The 22,639-nt window shown below is 45.2% G+C and overlaps 1 protein-coding gene across 1 annotated transcript in view; it reads left to right on the top strand.

Moving 5' to 3' along the window:
- Positions 1-22,639, top strand: part of LOC142311866 (cholesterol transporter ABCA5-like) — a 214,307-nt gene that overhangs the window by 169,838 nt on the left and 21,830 nt on the right. Inside the window, exons 27-31 of the mRNA XM_075350671.1 lie at positions 11,276-11,344; positions 11,624-11,715; positions 12,539-12,632; positions 14,464-14,581; positions 14,703-14,794. Coding sequence (XP_075206786.1) covers positions 11,276-11,344; positions 11,624-11,715; positions 12,539-12,632; positions 14,464-14,581; positions 14,703-14,794 — 465 coding nt within the window. The remainder of the gene's footprint in view (positions 1-11,275; positions 11,345-11,623; positions 11,716-12,538; positions 12,633-14,463; positions 14,582-14,702; positions 14,795-22,639) is intronic.

Genomic DNA, 22,639 nt, shown 5'->3' with positions numbered 1-22,639 from the left:
CTTAATGTCAGGCCAAGTTTGACCCGGTAATTTAGAATCTCCAATAAAGGGTTAGAAAAGACACCACACAGAAAAAATACTTTATTAGAAATAAATACACAGACACACTTAGGGACTCCATCTTTATTACTCCCTCTCACCCCTCCTCGATCCTGGTCTTCTGTCACCGATCTAGCTCTGCTACATCAGAAAGCACGGGGGAGGAAGAACGCTTCTGCTCCTCGTGCTGTCTAATCACTCAATGAGTGAGCAGAGACAGCGGGTTGGTAAGCGGTGACATCACCGCTACCACCGTTGCCATAGTAACCTAATGAGCGACTTACTATAGCAACAGTGATCTCTGAGTACCTGATTCCCGGCGCCGCTATTCATCTGCATGAGCCGGTGAATAGCGGCGCCGGTAAACGATCTAATGGATCATCATTTTCCTGTCACTTTTATTCCAAAATGGAGATTGAAGAAAATGGGTTGAATAAGGAAATAACATCAGAACACCTTTTTTTTCACATCCAACTTTAATGAGCTGAAACAAGCATTCAATAGTAACAAAAAAGCATGAAAAAAGCAGGAAAAAAAGCACGAAAGCATGAAAAAAAGCATGAAAAAAAGCATGAAAAGAAGCATGAAAAGAAGCATGAAAAAAAGCAAGAAAAAAAGCATGAAAGCATGAAAAGAAGCATGAAAAAAAGCATGAAAGCATCAAAAGAAGCACAGAAAAAAGCAGCTTTTTTGTGCTGAAAAAAAAGCACCGTGGGCACATAGCCTAAAGTCCTCTCTTCTAACTGTTTTGGCAATGATAGTCTTTTGAAAAGGATAAATACAATAAGATGCTCAGTGCAGCTCTAGTGGATCGACCCTTCTACAATGCGAGGCATGAATCCATGTTGTCCTGCTGTTGAGCTTCATCGAAATTTCTGTGGTTGGGAGAAGCTGAATCAACTCACCTAGTCTTAACTGATTGCTCTTTTTCGCTTGTCCTTTTTTGATTAATCAGTCCCCTGACTGAAAACCATATGCTACTAACTTTGATTTAGGATCTGGAATTAGAAAATACACCTGTTTATTAAACTATTTAGTCAACCATATAAACATTGTGCATGCTTGTGCTAAACCAAAACCAAAAAATATCTTACATAGAGACCTGTTTATTACTAAAGGGAAACAAAACATGCATTTGGTTCACAACTTGTTAGTTTGTTTTTTTTTTACTTTTCCATAAAATATACACTTTTTTTTACCTTTGTAAAGCCATTTTTTTTTTACATGACACCTTTATTATGTGGATTTTCAGCAATAACGTTGTTTTCTGCACTGGAAACTTGCATAACACCTGCTCATGATATACATCTATAATCAATCTGCAGTCTCTAAAATGGGTAGAGCAGGTGCAGGGTGTTTCTGCGGACTCTTTACAGTTTTTTTCTCACAGTGTTTTAAGGACGTGTTTTACAAGACTAAGTGAGTCTGCCCACCTGAGTACTGAACCCTGGTGTCACCAAAGCACACACTGATATCTGTCTTACACAGATTTTAGTCCATAGGTTACCTGGGCCATCAATGAGAAGAGATCTCATGGCAGAAAAAAGCTTACTGCTCTCTATCCTTGTAGGGATTTAAGAACACAAGGAGTGACAAAAGTCACTGAAGTGACAGGTGCCACTGAGGTATGGTCCGTCTGCTTTGGTAAAGGACTCCTCAACTCTAGGCCCGTTCACTGCTTCTAGATCATCTGCACCTGTGCGGGAATCTCCATCCCATTTCGTCAGCTCAGATCTAGACTTTATCTTCAGCATGCCAAGCTCATTTGACAACAGGAAAAATCTACATCCTAAATACACATTTTACCATCTTACCTACTTCTGTTCTACCCATCTAGAGAGGGCATTAATACGTCACTGCCTCCTGTACCAATAGGAGGGGAGGGAGTGGTTCAAATTTAGATTACCTCATGTTGTGTAAACCGTAGCATATCCAGTGCAGAATCGACCAGCATCTTGTTCCATCTATAAAAACAAAAACTAAAAATATGCATTAGATCATTTTTGTAACAGACATGTTTCATAGTAGTCCAGTAAATATAACTGTTGCAAGGGAAAGGCCAGCTTCAAACCCTATCTAATATGTCTGCTGCGTCCTCTACTGCTTGAAAAATATAATAGATAACTTGTTCCCCCCTTTTTTGTTTTTGTTTGTTTACCAATCTAGCAAAATTTACAGTTTTATACTATTACTCTCTAAAAGAAAAAAATTACCGCAGGCAATAAATTACTATAAAACTCAATCAAAACAACCAATGGATATAACCCATACACTGCTGGGGAATTTTGAAACCTTACAATAGACAACACGGTTCGTATATACTGTATCTATAAAAGAAAGAAAAACTAATTAATAAAATACTGGCAGTCTGTATGCAGAAACACAAAATAAAAATATAACCATAAAAACAACAAAAAAAAACTAATTTACATATCTCAGGAAATTTAATTTTCCTTGCAAAGTTAATTTAATTATTCAGGTATTAGCAGGATACTATTGATAATCTCTTGTGAAATCCTGAACTCTAAAGCGGGCTTTACACGCTACGACATCGCTAATGCGGAGTCGTTGGGGTCACGGAATTCGTGACGCACATCCGGCCGCATTAGCGATGCCGTTGCGTGTGACATCGATTAGCGATTTTGCATCGTTGCAAAACAGTGAAAAATCGCTAATCGGCGACACGGGGGTCCATTCCCAATTATCGTTACTTCAGCAGTAACGAGGTTGTTCCTCGTTCCTGCGGCATCACACATCGCTGCGTGTGACGCCGCAGGAGCGAGGAACGTCTCCCTACCTGCCTCCCGGCTGCTATGCGGAAGGAAGGAGGTGGGCGGGATGTTACGTCCCGCTCATCTCCGCCCCTCCGCTGCGATTGGGCGGCGGTTCAGTGACGTCGCTGTGACGCCGCACGGACCGCCCCCTTAGAAAGGAGGCGGTTCGCCGGTCACAGCGACGTCGCCGGACAGGTAAGTATGTGTGACGGCTCTGGGCGATGTTGTGCGCCACGGGCAGCGATATGCCCGTGTCGCGCAACAGATGGGGGCGGGTACGCACACTAGCGATATTGGGACCGATATCGCAGTGTGTAAAGTAGCCTTAAGGCCGAAGTCACACGTGAGAGACTCTTGCAAGTCTTGCATCACATCACCCGACATGGCCTGCAGCTCTCCGGACAGGAGCATCTCAGCTGCATAGAAATACATGCAGCTTAACCCACTCCTGTCAGGAGAGTGTGTGGCCATGCCGGGTGATGCGATGTGAGACTCGCGCGAGTCTCTCGCAAGTGTGACTCCGGCCTAAGGGTTAATCAAGACCCACCCCACCAGCCGGGAGGAGCACATTTTACTCATCAGTACAGAGTGAGACACAAACAACTGTGTAAATTTTATTCTCCATAATTCACATCCCCGGATCTATATTTTTTTTCCTTTACAAATGGATATAATATCTTTTAACATTATTGGGGTAAGTCTTGATTTTTAAGATTTTTAGGTTAGCTAACACAGTGCAAAGTATGTATTTATTTGCCTTTATTTTCTTTTTTTTTTCCCTCCTTTAAGATATAATTTTACTGGATTATTGGTACCGGACTATTAATACATCAATTGTTCAAAATGTTCACTTATTTATCTCTAAACTTGCATTTACTGGATAGCTGAGTAAACAAACATACTATTTTATACTTATTCAAATGTTTTAGACGTTTATGCATGCTTCCTATAGAGCATCATACAATAAGAGATCCACACTTCAGTGATTCAAAGTAACACATTTTTGTACTAATAAACTCTATTTTCACCAGACTAAAGCAATCACAAAAATCTCCCAATTATTAAAAAGTGCTTTCAAAATCGGAAACCCAGCATAAATTACATGTACATTTTACACTTAGTCAGTTTTTTAAGTTTTTGGGGTTTTTTTTCCTTTGCAACTTTTTAGGAGCTTTCTCCTTATGAGCTGCCTAGCCCCCCCTTTCCAGAGGTGGGGGCAGTTTTTGCTCCAGCATTTCTCTGTTACAATGTACTCCCACGCATCACTGCAAACACTTCTCCTTCAGGGTGCGTGGTGTCAGTATGGCTGGTGGGGAAAGAGACGGCATTACAGGTACAGGAGGGGCCATGGGCAGAACTTTCATTACAGCCACAGAAAATAACTTTCATTAAAGAAACATATATCACAGAAGCTCTAACATTGATGGGGTGGAATGGAAAGCATCATTAGGACAGATGGCTTGGGACCGGGAATCACTGGAGCTAACAAGGGAACCGGAGGGGGTAGAAGGAAGGGGGGCAAGCAGTCCGGGGCTCCCCTTTGTTTCATTAGGGAAGATTGGAGCAGGCTCGTGGGTGTAGCCCGGGCTGCGGGCGGTGAACTGCACAGTTAAAATAAACATTTCTCTAGAGGGGAGAGGAATAGTTACAACCGGCTGGATCATATGGGAGTGGTTGCTCAGTTGGGACCAGTTGGGAATAGATAGGAGCCAGAGTCGGAGTGGGCGGTATCAATGTGTGGGCAGTGGGGAGTGGTTCTACTAGTTGTGCGGTGGGGACAGCTGCTAATGCCGGGACAGGGATCAGAGGGGCCGATGTGGGCGGTACAGAAGGATCTAAAGGATCTTGGCCAGTGGGCGGGACAGCAACATCCATAAGCAGCTCTGGGACAGGGGGAATAGAATGGGATCAGATTATGGGGTAGCAACAAAACAACTTGCCAGAGGACTCTCAGATCTGTCCTCGGACTTGGGTAACATATAGTAAAACACAACATCTCCCTCCAAGTCTTCATCCTCTAACTCCACGTATCATTTGGATAGCAATGTCTGCGCTACTATGCCAGACAACTCTGCATCATCCAACAAGTAATACTCTGAAAATCTCCGGGGCATGATGCACAGCTTAACTCCCTCAAGCATGTGCTCCCACCTAAGGAATGTTCACTAAATTCAACACATTCTGTAAACCTTTAGGCTTCTCAACTTTGTCTTCTCTGTTCTAAACATTACTTCTACTTTGGTGGTGATCGGATTACACTAATTTATGACTATTTGGTGCACGCTACAGTCCGGGCGGCACTGAAATGTTCCACAACTATACTAGCTGCTCGCTCCGCTAAATATCTCCCAAAACTTGGTTACAGATCTCCCTAAAAATTAGGCCACTGATCTTCCAAAAACTGGTCACAGATCTCCCTAAAAATTAGTATACTGATCTTCCAAAAATTGCGGGAAATATCCCAAAAACAGGTCACAGATCTTCCTAAAAATTAGGGCACTGATCTTCCAAAAACAGCAGGAATATCTCAAAAACAGGTCACAGATCTTCCTAAAAAATAGGGCACTGTACTTCCAAAAACAGCAGAAATATCCCAAAAACAGGTCACAGATCTTCCTAAAAAAAATAGGGCACTGATCTTCCAAAAACAGCAGAAATATACCAATATATTATCCTAACCCCTATCTCCAATCACTGGTGTACCCCCCTCGCGTCTTTAATTACAGACCGGGTCAGTCTAAATGGCTATATCCGGCCACCACCTTTTTCCCTAACATCCGTCCTCTGGATCCCGTGTGACACTACTGATCCACACCTCAGGGTTGGGATCGTGCTACTGGGCCCCTGCGGGCACCACCCCTGAGTCACAATCAGGTACATTTAACATCGATAAGGACACACAGCCAATCAACCCCTCCTCTCCAAGAACAACCACATCGGTAGTGAATACAAAGTATGTAACACTTACCGGGGTTGTAGGTGATCAGCCTGGTTGGAGCAGAGGGAGGTCATGGTCCGTGACCTTCAAGATATCAGTGCGTCCAGGAATAGCAGTGCTTCCTTTTAGGGGCCCCACATTAGGCGCCAAACTGTCAAGGTTGGGAATTTAGGGGAGACCACAGATGGGGTCCCTCGTTTGGGTCACAGAGTCGGAGTCCAAATCAAATCTGCGCAGATGTATGTATGAAGAACAATAACCAAACAGAGACGTGTCTCTATTCGAGAGAAGCTCAATGGTCTTCTGATCTGTATATTATAAAATACACACAGTTATTCAGTTCAACATTGTCCCTGATTGGTCAAAGGTAACCAGCAATGTTCATATAGTACGTCATCAGCCTGTTTCTTGCTTCCTAATACCAGCTTAAACCAGCAACTGAATACTTCTTTGTTAACATGTTGCTGAGCAAGAACGAGGAGTCAACCTCCCACATCTCACATTCCACATCTCACATGGTGAGAACTAACTGATTACAGATTCTCTTCTAAATACCTCTTTGTTTATTGTTAATTCTGGCTTGATTATTTAGTTAACACATTCCTGTATGCACATCTTAGAATCATATTATAAAGCTTCTATGCAGTTGTCATATAGACACACAGATAATTATGCAACGACATATATACTTCGATTATTTACACACACAGATAATCTTATTACATTTGGACAAACGACCTATAGCCCAGGCCTACCCTCACAACCCAACATCATCGAGCCCATCCCCAGTCTCTCTGAGTAACTTGGCTGGGGGCGGAGTTTCACCACTCTTCACAGCCCGGTATTGCTCCTGCTTGCGGCACTCTGCAGTGAAGTAAGCATGTGTGGCGCCCCTGAGTGTCAGGTGCCACAGGTTACTACATCTAACCCCGGATTCCTGGAAGACCCGTGCTGGTAAACACCACAACACACACACATCCACGCCCTTTTCCCCAGACAGGGTAACAGGCTAGAGATATCTTGTCAGATAAGCTTGTCAGATAGTGAAAAGTCAGACAGACAGTCAGTCAAAAGTTGACGTACTGACGGAAGGTGTGAGGTTACTTACTGAGTAAAAAGGAGTACGGTTGCCAGGGAGAGTACGGTGCAAGTACTCACTGGATCGAGCACCGACGGGGTACAGAACCCTAGTTCAGGAAGACGATTCAGGCTCACCTGATAACAATCTACCCAGTGAGGGGACCATCAAGGACCTTACCGACATTTAGTGTCCAGGGCACAGCAGCAGAGAGGGAACCTGGCAACAGGGACAGAGGTCCGACCAAAGAGAGGTTCAAGCTGCCTGCCGTACGGGCCAGGACAGAGACAACAGGAGGGGACCCGAAAACGCTGTAGGCCACGGGGACCCACTGACTAGAGACGGGTGCATGAAAGAAAAGCTCACAAGTTCACTACACCGGCACTGGAACAAAGGGAATACCGGATTGGTAGAGACCAGCACCAGCCGGGTTGCAGAAACTCCAAACCAGTGAGTAAAGCACAAGTTAAACTGCAGCCCCTGTGTTGTCTGAATTCTTCCTGCACCTCTACATCTGTAAACTACAACCACCATCATCCTCCCCTGTGGCCTAGCACTACTTGCGGAGAGCCATCACATCTAAGCTGCCTAATACTACCAGTCCCAGCAGTGAGAGACTGTGCAGCGGCAGCTTTCCCCATAGAGCCGCATACAGCAAGTGGCGTCACGAAAAACACTTTATTTTTATTTTTCCCTTGTACAAAATTCCCTTGTAAGCGACCCCCAGGGTCACGGAACCATCCTGGATTCAGCAGGACTGTCTCGATTTGAGGGCTCTTTCCTATAATCCCACTGATTACAGCTCTTGTCCCAGCCCCTCCTCTCAGTGCAGTGAATAAATTAACTCAGTTCAGTGCATAAATTAAATTCTCAACTGCTCTAGTTTCCTGGGATAGGCATGGACCTGAACTCATGGTCCATAGGCAGCAGCGCTGCCATTGAGCCATTGCTTTTACTAAAATGCATAGGAGGATTTTGTACTCTTTACCTGTATTGAAGGCTGAGAAGCAGGAAGCAGATTTTTCAGTTACATAAAGATATAGGTAGATATATACTGTATCTTTATGTAGCTGAAAGAAAAAGTCAGATTCTTCTGTTCCCATACAACTACTTTATAAAGAAATGAGGAAAAAAATGCAAATATACATTATATAAAAAATTTCTTTATTTTCACCCACTCCTAGGATCAAACTGGTAACTTTCAAACATGATCCTACAGCCCTACCTGTTGAGCCACAAGCTTTGATGATATCAGAGAAGGATTTTGTGTAGATGAACTTGAAATGCAGGCTCTTCCTCCACAACAGATTACACTGGACATAGAGATCCATTGTACATCGCAGCATCTCTATTTCCTGTATTCTAGGAGAGGAAAAGGAATTTTTTATCTTCTAATAAAATTACTAAATACAATAAAAAAAATTAGAACAAAGTCATTTTGAATGCAGTTTTTTTTATATAAAATAATACACATCACAAGTTAGCAAATAACATGGACATATTTTGTGTCCCTGTAATCGTAACGACCCGAACAACACAGCGATCAGATTATTTATGGGGATTGGAGTTGAGCGAACGTCATACTCGTGGCTCGGGGTTTGGGCTTGGAAAATGATGTGAAAATCTCCCTGGTGAATATCGGGCTGTGCTGGTGAGTGATGCGCTGCATTGTGCGCGCTGCGGGAAGTGTGTAATTGGCTCAAATTTGACTTACATTCTGCGTCATTACTTAAGCCTGATCCCCAAGCCTCGAGCATGAGGTTCGCTCATCTCTAATGGGGATCACTAAATGGCGAAAAAAAATAATGCAATTGATTATTTTTCTGTATTAAACCCATAAAAAATGCAATAAAAATGTAACACTGAGGCCCTATTCACATGCAGCGTAAATGTTGTTTTTTTTCTGCAGATGTCCGCACAATAACAATCTTCTCTGACTATTGCGTGCTTGCTGCATTTTTTTATGTGTTTTCCCCAATATTTCATACATTTGCAGATGTGAATCCGAGTTTTTAATGCTTTTTTAATACTGCAGAAAAGTTTTGATTCTGCGTTTAACACTAGAACTACTGGACTCGTGACACCTATATAGAAATACATGGTGCAAAGTAGTCAAAATGACTACCTCAGTAGTTCTAGTGTTAAAAATACAACAGCATTTTTTTTGTTCACTTGTGGTTTTTTTCAGGCTCCACAAAGAAGTCTATAGAGAACAAAAAAACACCATAAACAAACACTTTAGCGGTGTCTTTAGATGCTCCGAGGGCGGAGATTTCTTGACATCACATCCATTTTTCTTGGACATTTAGTCCATTTTCACATGTAGCGTAAAGGCTGCATTTTTTTCTGCTGCTTTTTTTGCACATATATTCTGCTGTGTATAATTGTCCAAGCAAAGTGGATGTGATTTCATGAAAAGACGCCGCTGAACGCTGCAGTTTTGGTGCTTTTTTAGTCTCTAGAGGTTTCTATGTGGAGCTTAAAAGAACAAATGGAGAAAACCACAGTTACTTTTATAAGCGCAGAATCCAAGCTTTTCTGTATTATAAAAACACTTAAAAATGCAGCTTCACATCTGTAACAAAAACACATGAAATAATGGGGAGAAGGCATAAAAAAGCAGCAAAAATTGAATAATCAAAGAAGATTGTTATTGTGTAGTTTGGTGTGGACCTCTGCAAAAAATAAAAAACACAGGATTTATGCAACGTGTGAACATGGCCTTAGGGGTACTTTGCACACTACGATATTGCAGGTGCGATGTCGGTGGGGTCAAATCGAAAGTGACGCACATCCGGCGTCGCTGTCGACATCGTAGTGTGTAAAGCCTTTTACATACGATTAACGAGCGCAAAAGTGTCGTTATCGTATGATCGGTGTAGGATCCGACATTCCCATAATGCCGCTGCTGCGACGGTACGATGTTGTTCCTCATTCCAGCAGGCAGCACACATCGCTGTGTGTGAAGCCGCTGGAGCAAGGAACATCAGCTTACCTCCGTCACCGCGGCTCACGCCGGCTATGTGGAAGGAAGGTGGTGGGCGGGATGTTTACGTCCTGCTCATCTCCGCCCCTCCGCTTCTATTGACTGCCTGCCGTGTGACGTCTTAGGAAGGATGCGGTTCGCCGGCCAGAGCGACGTCGCAGGGCAGGTGAGTGCATGTAAAGCTGCCATAGCGATAAGGTTCGCTATGGCAGCAATCACAAGATATCGCACCTGCGACGGGGGCGGGGACTATCGCTGCAGTGTCGGTAACACATTGTTACTGATGTTGCAGCGTGCAAAGTACCCCTTAGGCTTGCTTCACACGTGAGTGATTCTGATATGTATGTGACAGTTTTTGTACGTACCAGAATCACAGACATACACAGACCCATTAAAATCAATATGTCTGCACACACATCAGTGATTTTTCACTGACCATATCTCTGTGCGGAGTACACACGTGTACGTGATTTCCACATGGAGACAAGTCCGTTTTTTCTGGCATCACTGATGTCCCACGGAAAACAGTGTTTTCCATGAATCACGTACCAGAAAAACACATACATTTAAATGAAAGCTTTTTAAACTCACGCGTCTCCAGCAACGCTGTGTTCAGTTGCTGCTCTCTTCTGCTTCCAGCCCAGCTAATTATTTCATGCATATGCATTTATGCAGTGCACAGTCAACCCAGAAGTAGCTGCAGAGGTGACACAGTGGCGGCCGGACACAGGAGAGCAGGAGATTCAGCACCATGGAGAGCAGGAGCAGGGACACGTGAGGATGGAATACCTAATCTCCATGCGCTATCATGGATCATGGCTAGCACATGGAAAACACATATTTGCCATGAATCATGGCACATGGAAGGACATATGCGTTTTTAACACGTCAGTGAAAAAGGTCTGTGGTTTTCATTGACGTGTGAAACAGGCCTTATAGACACAAGAAACCAACATGTGTGAAGTGAAGCTTATATAAATATGAGAAACTTCTGGCTGCTATGAATGAATGAACAGTCTGGGGCATCTGCTGAAAACCCCTTACTGTCAAATGGGTGTGGCTTGGAGTGTGGCTAGGGGCGTGGTTAAAATTTGCCGCTGCGTGCGCAGTATGCCACGGAATTTGTCCTTCTTTCTGTTCTTCAAAAGTTGGGAGATATGGTGAAACTCCGCCCACAGTCCAGTCACTGAGGGAGACTGGGGCTGGCCTTGGTGATATCGGGTCAACTGGAAGTTGACGTGACAACACCGGATCTCAGAGGTCACAGAGTCCGGGGGGGGGGTTACTTCATAGGGATGAGAGGACCGCAATATCGCCACTCAGAGGCAGAATTGGCTGAACAAAAAATTTAGAAAAAGCCTCCCCTATCAGTTTTACAGGGATGTGGGCACTAATGCAGAAAAGTGAACAACTCATTAAATATTGTTGATACTATAAATTACTATTATTTTTCTTTCCAGTTGGTGAGCACATTTTCACGTGGTGATGATGATTACGATCATCTAAGTGAAGACTACATTGCCGTAATGGTGCGTATGCTTTTTTCTACCAGCGCTGACCACATTATGCACAAGCGTCGTCCTGGTACCAGGCAGGTATAGCCATGCTTCACACAACAACAGGGCAGTGTAAAGCCAAATGTTTCGTTTCTTGAAGACTGAGGCACTGCTCCAAATCCATAAAATGTTTTCCAAGTCCATGACCGCCAGGACCACCAACCGTACACAGCGCTTGCACATTCTCGCCTTGTTCTTAACAGTTACATCTTTCCTCCTTTGACATCTCCACCTTTTGTGTCTCACCCCCAGCCCTTCATTCATATCATCTTATTCTTTGGGATTCTGTGGTTCCTGGAATGGCTGCTTGGGAAGAAAACCATCAGGAGAGATCCAGTTTTCAGGTTCTATACAATCGTATATTCCAGATGATTCCAAATGATTCAGATATAATTACCAATGCGTTTTCAGGATAGCACAGATGTAGCAGAACCTCATGGTATAATAAATCATTCTTCATTTTATTGCAGAAAACTGGAGTATAAAAGTCGCCATTTTTGACAGAATCTGCCATAAAGGCTTCTATTCAAATGTGTCTGTAGGCACATCTTAACTGTTTCCGGATTGTTAAGATTGTGGCAGTCCTTATTTTACTCTGCAGTGACATTTTAGAGCCTCATTGGAGAGTAAAGATCATGCAGCTGCAAAAATGGGAGCTGACTGTCAGATACACTCGGACTCCTTATAGAGAAGGCAGAGATAGTTTATTACCATCTCTGCCTTTCTGATGGCTGTATGCAAAGCGCTGAACAAGTGATGTGATCTCTGGCTGCCAGGAGGTGCTGGGTGTTAAAACCAAATTGACTATGCAGTTTCCATCAGGAGGATGAGTTTGCCCTGTAACTGGGGCTAATATTCTAGCCACAGTTACAGAGGAAACGAGGCAAATAAAAATGTATATAAATGTTAGAATGCTTTTCTCTGACCTTATGGAGAGCACAATGTGAAAAGTAAATGAATGAGGGAAAATGGTCCAGTCTTGAACTGGCTAACTAAGGTGCATGAAAAAACTGTTCAGTGGTACACTCGGATAAGATACGTCTGTAGTTTTGGCCATATATAGGATTTAGTCGGTTGGTGAGGTTAATAAAAAACTAATACACCGGTCCTGCAGGTCCAATTTATCATCCCATCATTAAACAAAATGATTTCTCCCTGTCATTTTAGAACCTACAGACAGAAAACCAAAGTGAAGAAAAACCCTGACGCACTGGAAGGACCTGAGGATGACACCATGTTGGCTTCCAGATGTGCGGAAGAGGTAATCATTCATAGACTGTACATACATATATCTACTGAATATAGAGGTATTATCAGTCATTGTACAGAAGGGGAGGAGGTGAGCTATGACATCACGTATTGTGAATGGTGGATTCTGTGTTATCTGCTGTATATAGAGATGTTATTAGTCATTGTACAGGAGGGGAAGGAGGTGAGCTGTGATGCCATCTATTGCGAATGGTGGATCCTATGTTATTTGCTGTATATAGAGGTGTTATATGTTATTGTACAGGGGAAGTAGGTGAGCTGTGACATCACCTATTATGAATGGTGGATCCTGTGTTATTTGCTGTATATAAAGGTGTTATCCGTCATTGTACAGGAGGGGGAGGAGGTAAGCTGTGACACCATCTATTGTGAATGGTGGATCCTGTGTTATCTGCTGCGTATAGAGGTGTTATCAGTCATTGTAGAGGTGGGGTAGGTGAGCTGTAACATGACCTATTGTGAATGGTGGATCCTGTGTTGCTGTATATAAAGGTGTTATCAATTCTTGTACAGGAGGAGAAGGAGGTGAGCTTAAACACCATCTATTGTGAATGGTGGATCCAGTGTTATTTGCTGTATATACAGGTGTTATCAGTCATTCATGATCAGTTATCAGTCAGTCAATCAGGCGAACTGTGACATCACCTATTGTGAATGGTGGCTAGTGTGTTATCTACTGTATATTAAGCTGGGTTTACACACTGCAACATCGCAAAGGACATCGCTGTAACGTCACCGCTTTTGTGACGCAATAGCGACCTCCCTAAGTCTCTGCTAAGTCTCTGGTGAGCTGTCAAACAGGCAAACCTGGCCAACAACTCAACAGCGATCCGGACCTGCAGAGCGACCTAGCTGGGTTGTTGGGGACGTTGATAAGCAGCCTTTTGAAAGGGAAGTTGCTAACAAAGTCGCTGCAAAGTCTTCACACACTGAAACTTCATGCTGCACAGCGGGAAACAAAGGACCTAGGAATGGTCCTGAACGATTTGTAACGATTACAACTTCACAGCAGGGGCCGGGTCGCTGATAGGTTTCACACACTGCAACATCGCAAACAACATCGCTATTGCGTCACAAAACCGGTGACGTTACAGCGATGTCGTTTGAGATGTTGCAGTGTGTAAACCCAGCTTAAAGGTGTTATCAGTCATTGTAATCCTGTCAGTGATAATGAGACTGTTTGAAAACACTTTCTACCTATTGTGTCCCCCCATTTCCTTATAGTTTGTAAGATTGCGAGCAGGCCCCTCACTCCTCCAATAACTATTGAACTTTGCGTTACTTTGTGATATCTTTATTGTCTGTACATGTCCCCAGCTCAATTGTAAAGTGCTGCGGAATATGTTGGTGCATTACTAATGAAATTATTATTAGCATTATTATAAAACGTCTTCTATAGAAAACTGGAAGTGCGAGTCCAACATTAGCCCTACTTGCTAGTGTGAAAATAACTAGATTTATCTATTTATTTATTTTTTTACATACATGGTAAAATAGAAAATGATAGAAACAATACATAAATGGAAAAAAAAATACTAAAAATAATATACCTCAAATAAATAATATATATTAAATATATTTAATTTCATAAAAAAATTGGATTGTTTTGATGACAAATCCCTTAGGTCAATTTCCTTATCTCCTCCACATCCTTGGTGTCTTCCGAAAAATAACTTAGTCACATTTGAAGACTTACAAATTGACTTATAGCTTTGCTCCTCCAGTAGGCGGCACTATAAAGGCATTTTCTCTCTTTCTGGAAGAAAACTAATTGACCAATAGTATCAAAAATAGAAATGATTTTCACTTTTGTCTCTTTTTAGAAGCCGGTGATTATCGTCGACAACCTGCGTAAAGAATACCGGGTCAGGGGGGGCTGCTCCCGACTCCGGAAAAAGATGAAAGTGGCAACGAAAAATATCTCATTTCACGTCAAAAAAGGTTTGTTTCAAAGATTAGAATTTAATCTTTTAACAGTCCTGTTACCCAAAACAAAAGTAATACTCCATGACCGATGTGCAGGATGATGTGAGTTATTGTCCACTTGTCTTTGTACATCCAGGTGAGGTGCTTGGTCTATTAGGACCCAATGGAGCAGGGAAAACCACATCTGTGTATGTCCTTGCTGGCGAGGAGGAACCAACTGCAGGAAATGTGAGTATCCTCAAGGTCCGGAGAGGGTAATAAATGTGGAAATAAACCGGAAAACGCAAAAAGACACATTGATAGGTGGATATTAGAGAATTGCTTGTACAGCTTCTATTACCCAAACTGCGGTGAATAGTGATGAGCAAACCTACCGAAATGTAAAATTTGTCAGTTTGATCAAATTTGGCAGGAAATCTGATTTGCATTGAATTTATCTAATATGACTCGAATTTGTCGCATTATGCTCCAATGTCTCTCTGAGCGCCAGAGGGAAATAAATGTAGGGTAAAAAAGTTATATTCAGCACATCTGATATGTTCTTATCTGTGGTAAGACTCGTTGTCCAATTTTTTCCTATCTACTGTTGTGTAGTTGTTGAGCCTTAAGGTGGCTTTACACACTGCAACATCGCAAACGACATCGCTGTAACGTCACCGGTTTTGTGACGTAATAGTGTAATAACCTGCAGGTAACGGGATACGCAAGGACTGCACGGAACCACGGGGGTTAATCAATGCAAATTTAATATTGTATTGCACAACACAGGTGGAGGAAAAGTGAGGGAAGGGAGCACAGCAGTAGAGATAATGCAATATACATACAACTACTTTGAATAACTTGTCAAAGATAGGAAGCCTCAGATTGTACTCCCAAAAGCAAAACACAGAAATCCTTATTAAACAAAAAAAAAAGCAGAGTCCTTGTTATCTTACTCGTATAACACAGTGCAGAGTCTTTTCCTATCTGTCCCTAACTAAAAGTAGTGTGCACACTTAACTTCAGATTTCAGCGTGGGGTACCTCGTCACCGTTGGGTCCCGTATTTCGCCGACAGACACCTCTAAAGTTCAGTCTTTGTCCCGGATCTGTAACTTGCACGTGCTGCCTGGCTCCTCGCTTTCCACATCCAGCCTCTTTGGATCTGTAATTTGCACGTGCTGTCTGGCCCCTCGCTCCACATCCAGCCTCTTTGGATCTGTGTCTTGGGGGGGACACCACGCAACACTCTAAGGTACTTGGACCTCGGAAAACAGGGCAGACTGAGGCCTTCTATCTTACAGCCCACTCGAGCACACTCCTCTCTGCAAAACACAGCCACATGTAGACTCCTCCTCCTCCTGTTCCAGACTGAACCAGTCACTCGAGCAGCAGGACTTTTGCCCGCTGTTCTCTGTTTTGACAGCAGGTGGCAGCATAACACAAGGAAGTCCACCAAACAGTCTTTTAACCTATATATATATAAATGTTAACAGGTCTTACATTTCCCCCCCTCTTTAACCTCGGCCGTCCCGGCCGATACACTCCTGAGGCACTCTGCAAAGGGGCACACGGTGGCAACTCCTGCCCTGCTTCACAACCTGTTGCTTGGGAGCCAATGTCGTAAAACAGGATTCAGTGACAGAACACACAAATTCATCTGCCAAGTACCGATCAGGGGGAATACCAGCATTAGCCCGCTCAGTCCGGCGTGGCACCACAGCTAACTCACCAGACGTCGGCGCCGTATCAGGGAGTACAGTATTCCCGTACCCATCTCTGGAGATTAGTGACTCCTGCTCTGCAGGGGTGGCACCTGTGTCTTGAAAGGATGGGGGTGTGGATCTCTCCCAGTCTGCTGGGTTGGTCGGGGCCCGCCACCATTGTTCATCGTCAGAGCCCTCTTCGAAGGTAGCAGGAACAGGCACGGGCACCGTCTCCGAGGCAATTTGTCTGGTCCTGTCTTCTGAATAGCAGGGCCTCAGCATATTACGATGCAGGATGAGGGTGTCGCCTCTTCGCTCACCTCTCACTTCGTATACTGATCCGTGGGGAGAGATTCTTCTAATCACAATGTACGGCTCTGTTTTCCAGCGCTCACTCAACTTGTGTCTCGGGTGTTTCTCTGCAACTAGTACTCGGTCTCCTGGCAAGAACGGGGCTTCACACACAGGTTTCCGCTGCGGGTGTGTCTTTTCTTGCAACCGCTTGGTGACAATTCGATGGATAGTCTCCAGCCGCCGACGGTGATAGTCAACCCAGGAACCTACGCTCTGACCTTCACTGATCTCGGGGGGAGCCAGGTTGAGCTCTTCTATGCCTCTTCCGGCTCTTCCAAACAGTAGTACGTATGGGGTGTACCCAGTGGTGGAGTGGACACGATTATTGTACGCCCACACGAGTTCTGCGAGATAGCCGGGCCAGTGATTGTTACGATCATCCTCCAACGTGCGTAGCATTTGTAGGAGGGTCCGGTTAAATCTCTCGCAGGCTCCGTTGCCCTGTGGATGATAAGGCGTAGTCCTTGACTTCTGCATTCCGTAAATCCTTTGCAGCTCTCTCATGACACCGCCCTGAAAGCAAGCCCCTTGGTCGGAATGTATTCTTTTGGGGCAGCCGTACACCCGGATAAAGTCATCACTGATGGCTCGAGCAGCTGATTCAGCTGTCTGATCTCTGGTGGGCGTCACCACCGCAAATTTGGAGAAGTGATCTGTCATCACAAGGCAGAACTGATAGCCCCGGTGGGAGTGACCAATCTTCAGATAATCGATCATGAGTACTTCCAACGGCTCTTTGGTTACAATAGTCTGTACTGGTGCTTGCTGTGGGGGAGCCTTACTTAACTCGCAGGAACGGCACAGTTTACAGGCCTTCTCTACTGCCTGAAGCATCTGAGGACAGTATACTATTCTTTGCAACCACTGGTAAGTCTTGTCCGGTCCGAAATGGGCTCCCTTCTCATGCGCCTCTCGGGCCAGTGGTACTGCCATCTTCTGGGGCATCACTACTTGCCACCGTACTTCCAACTCTGTAGCTAGGTGCACCTTCCGATACAGCATCCCTTCTTGCACCCACAGCTTATCCCACTGGCTGAGAATCTGGAGGGCCACGTGCGACAGCGTGGCCCGTATTTCCTTTCTAGGCTTGCGCTGCTGGTTCACCCACTCTTTCACTTGAAGCAGTTCTGGGTCAGATGACTGAATTTTCACCCATTCTTCTCTGGTTTGGCCAAGCAGGCGTGATGTCGTGCCCGACGTAATTTCCAGCATACGAGCCTCTACCACTTGAGCGGTGAATTTACTGAAGTCCGGAATTTCGTCTTCCTCCAACTGTTCATCTCTCTCCCCCACTGGGGCTTCGGTGGTAACACGAGAAAGGGCATCCGCATTCTGATTTTCATGCTTAGAGCGGTACTGCACATGATAATTGTATCTGGAGAGTCGTGCCAGCCACCTCTGTTCCATTGCTCCCAGTTTGGCGGTGGAGATGTGAGCCAGGGGGTTATTATCCGTATAGACTTCAATTTGAGCTCCCGTGAGATATTCCGAGAACCTTTCGGTTATCACCCATACTAGTGCCAGTAACTCCAGCCGAAAGGAACTGTAATTCTCGGGATTGCGCTCGGCTTCTCGCAACGTCCGACTTCCATATGCAATCACCCGTTCAGTACCATTCTGTACCTGGGCCAGTACTGCACCCAGGCCGTAGAGGCTCGCGTTTGTATACAACCGAAAGGGGAGGTTATAGTCTGCATAGGCAAGCACAGGGGCGCTAACCAAGGCCTCTTTCAATCGGTGTAAGGCTTCTGCATGTCTTGGTCCCCAGCAAATTTTCTGTGCTTTTAGTCCTTTCGCAGTCCCTCGGAGCAATTCGTGCAAAGGTTCTGCCTCCTTCGCGAAATCTTTGATAAAGCGACGGTAATATCCGGCTAGCCCCAGGAAAGCTCGAACCTCCCGCACTGTGCTGGGTGTGGGCCATTGTAGCACTGCTCTCACTTTCCCATCGGAGGGCTGTACGCCGGCTTCTGACACCTTGTGTCCGAGATATTCAATCTCTTCCTGAAAGATCCGGCATTTTTTTGGTTTTAGTTTAAGCCCATGGGCCCGTAACCGCTGAAACACTTGGCCCAGGTTTTCTAGATGTTTCTCAAAGGTTGCAGAATACACTACTATGTCGTCCAGGTAAATCAATGGGGACTCGAAGTTCATGTCTCCACGGCAACTTTCCATGAGGCGCTGAAAAGTTCCTGGGGCATTATTTAGTCCAAACGGCATGCGATTGAACTCGAAGAGTCCCATGGGTACAATAAATGTGGTCTTGGCCTTGTCTTTCTCTGCGACAGGGACCTGCCAATATCCGCTGGCCAGATCGAGGGAGGAGAAGTAACGTGCCTTTCCCAATGCTGCCAGGGACTCCTCTATCCGGGGCAGAGGGTAGGAATCACGAACCGTGCATCCATTAAGCTTGCGGTAGTCAACACAGAAGCGGGTAGACCCATCCTTTTTCTTGACCAGCACGATTGGGGCAGCCCATGGACTCTGACTTTCTCTTACCACCCCGCTCTTCAGCATCTGCGCCAAAAGCTCTTTCACCTCTTGGTAGTACTTTGGGGGTATTTGTCTGTACCTTTCCCTGATCGGTGGGGCATCTCCCGTGGGTATTTTGTGCTGAATCTTGTCAGTACAGCCGAAATCTTCTGCGTGACGGGAGAACATGGCTTGATTCTCCCAAATAAAGTCCTCTATGGCTTGGGCTTGCTCCGAAGCGAAGGGGCTCAGGTCCACTCCCATCTGCCCTAAGATGACGCGACTGTTCCATTGATCAGTGGGTTTCTCTTTTCTTTCCATAGAAAGAGCCCAAGTCCAGGCTTCCCCTGCCATGGGCTGCAATTCAATCGATTCTGTGGCCGCCACCTCTTCAGGCGCCAGGTAGACATGGGCCAGAACAACTCCTGAGGTCAAGGTGTAGGCCTGTTCACCGGTGTTCACGCAACGGAAAGGGACCCTTCCATTTCTTACTGTTGCTAAAGTGCGAGCCACCAACGGGCTAAAGTGCGAGCCACCAACGGTTCGTCTCCGTTCTCTTCACCACTGTAAGGCTCCACCAACACCTCCATCCCCTCGAGTGTACGGTGGGGCCCGACTGGCAAGGTGAGGACTGTCTCACGATTTGGAGGTAGAGTAATTGTTGTCTGTCTTGGGACTCGAACCCTCCCCACCGGGTAGCGGCTCCCACCATTCTTCCACAGTCCTCGGGCACAGATAAGGTGTTGGAAGTCCTTTTGGGCAGGCCGGTTAGCAACTGTCATCTTCCAGTAATCACAGCCCCCCTTGTTGAAGAGCAACTGGTCTAATTCTTTCAGGATGTTCATGCCCACGATAGCTGGCACCTCTCTGTCGTACCGGCCCTCCGTTAACACAATCCCTTTTTTGCCTAAGTTATGGCCACAGGCACGTATGTTCATCCACACGACCCCTACAACCGGAATGGGAAGATTGTTTGCAGCCCTCAGTTTGATATGTGCCCCTTTGTCAATGGATACAGTTTGTCCAAAATGTTGGTAGAAGAACTGTTCTGGCATGGTGGTCACTTGGGACCCAGTATCCATCAGGCATCTTACTTCTTTCCCTTCAAATTCGGCCATGATCGTTGGCGTGTTGGCTGCTATATCTTCAGGGCATTGGTTTTCTCTAAGATCAGTTGGTCTCCCCGCCATGTGCCCATCCATGGAGGGAGGCACTAGTTTAACGGTGGTTTTTCTTGAGACGTCTTCCTCTCCGGACAGTGTCGGAATAAATGGTTCCGATTTCCACAGTTACAACACTGGTAGTCTCCAGCGGGTCTCGATCGTCTCTGCTCGATCTGTCCCCTCTCTTCTTGATAGGTATGCGTGCGGGTATTTGGCCGCGGTGCTGTAGTTCCTACTTCTGACGCCGGGGCTTGCATATTCTTCAGCAACTCTTGTAGAGCAGTAACAGTCTCTTGTAACTGATCCACTTTAGCCTCAGGCTGGCTCGGTTCTCGGTTTTTCTCACCCGGGACTACCTTATGCATACAAACTTCACCCCAGACGTTCTGCGGGTCGCAATTTTCAGTTTGTGTGCGGGAGACTGCTTCTTCCAATATCTCCTGGAAAGTTAGTTTTTTTTCTACCCTGAGCCGTTCACGGAGGGCACCTTTGATCTTGGGGTTATGTAACCCACGGAGGAATTGATCTCGTAGGGTACGGTCAGCATAACCGGGGGTTTGTGCTAGCTCTGGCTCTGCTGTAAGCATTTGTCTCATTATTCTCTGGAGTGCATTTGCATACTGTGGCAGACCTTCTTCTTCACCCTGCAGCCTGTAGAACAGTTGCGCCTGTAAATCTTCTGCTTCTGGTTTCCCGCCATACACTCTCTCAAGAATCTTCACCACCTGCTCTAACGTCTTTCGTTCACTCTCAGGGCGCAATAAAATGGTCTCTTGAGCATGGCCTTCAAGGGCAATCAACAGTATCTCCCCTTGATTTTCTGCAGTCACTCCTGCTACTCTCAACATGCCCCTCACTCTCTGCGCCCAGTCATGGAGAGGTACATTGCTGCCAGTAAATTTTGGTATATGGGTCAGCATAGCCCCCAGGGACAGTTGCCTTGCTGGTATTCCCCCATCAGATTGTATTAGAACACCTCCATCAGCAACACCCCCCTGTCCGTCCATTGTTCCGTACCAGCCTGCGTACCCTGCCGACTACGCCAAATGTAATAACCTGCAGGTAACGGGATACGCAAGGACTGCACGGAACCACGGGGGTTAATCAATGCAAATTTAATAATGTATTGCACAACACAGGTGGAGGAAAAGTGAGGGAAGGGAGCACAGCAGTAGAGATAATGCAATATACATACAACTACTTTGAATAACTTGTCAAAGATAGGAAGCCTCAGATTGTACTCCCAAAAGCAAAACACAGAAATCCTTATTAAACAAAAAAAAAACGCAGAGTCCTTGTTATCTTACTCGTATAACACAGTGCAGAGTCTTTTCCTATCTGTCCCTAACTAAAAGTAGTGTGCACACTTAACTGCAGATTTCAGCGTGGGGTACCTCGTCACCGTTGGGGCCCGTATTCCGCCGGCAGACACCTCTAAAGTTCAGTCTTTGTCCCGGATCTGTAACTTGCACGTGCTGCCTGGCTCCTCGCTCTCCACATCCAGCCTCTTTGGATCTGTAATTTGCACGTGCTGTCTGGCCCCTCGCTCCACATCCAGCATCTTTGGATCTGTGTCTTGGGGGGGACACCACGCAACACTCTAAGGTACTTGGACCTCGGAAAACAGGGCAGACTGAGGCCTTCTATCTTACAGCCCACTCGAGCACACTCCTCTCTGCAAAACACAGCCACATGTAGACTCCTCCTCCTCCTGTTCCAGACTGAACCAGTCACTCGAGCAGCAGGACTTTTGCCCGCTGTTCTCTGTTTTGACAGCAGGTGGCAGCATAACACAAGGAAGTCCACCAAACAGTCTTTTAACCTATATATATATAAATGTTAACAGGTCATACAATAGCGACCTCCCCAGCGACATTGCAGTGTGTGAAACACATCGGCGACCTGGCCCCTGCTGTGAAGTTGCTGATCACTACAAATCGTTCAGGACCATTCTTTGGTCCTTTGTTTCCCGCTGTGCAGCATGATCGTTAGAAAGTTTCAGTGTGTAAAGGGGACTTTACAGCGACTTTGTTAGCGACTTCCCTTTCAAAAAGATACTTTACAACGTCCCCAATGACTAGCTAGGTCGTTCTGCAGGTCCAGATCGCTGTTGCGTCGTTGGCCAGGTTTGCCTGTTTGACAGCTCACGTTTGCGATGTTGCAGTGTGTAAAGCCACCTTAATGGCTTGTACTATTTCAATGTTATAACACATAATATCTTAAGGTATCGGACAATGTAACTATCTGTATGTTTTTCTTTTGAAACCAATAAAACTTTAAAATTGAAATAAAAAAATAATTGACAAAAAAGTTATATTCAATCCTGTCTCTTCAGCTCCCTTGTCTCTTTTTGCTCAGAAGTGGCGACAGACGTCTTCAGTCGTCACCGAATAGACCTCAGGT

The sequence above is a fragment of the Anomaloglossus baeobatrachus genome, chromosome 5 (genome assembly GCF_048569485.1).
Source record: "Anomaloglossus baeobatrachus isolate aAnoBae1 chromosome 5, aAnoBae1.hap1, whole genome shotgun sequence".
Taxonomy (NCBI): domain Eukaryota; kingdom Metazoa; phylum Chordata; class Amphibia; order Anura; family Aromobatidae; genus Anomaloglossus; species Anomaloglossus baeobatrachus.
Note: the sequence above shows the minus strand (reverse complement) of the source record. Positions and strands in the feature narration are given on the sequence as shown.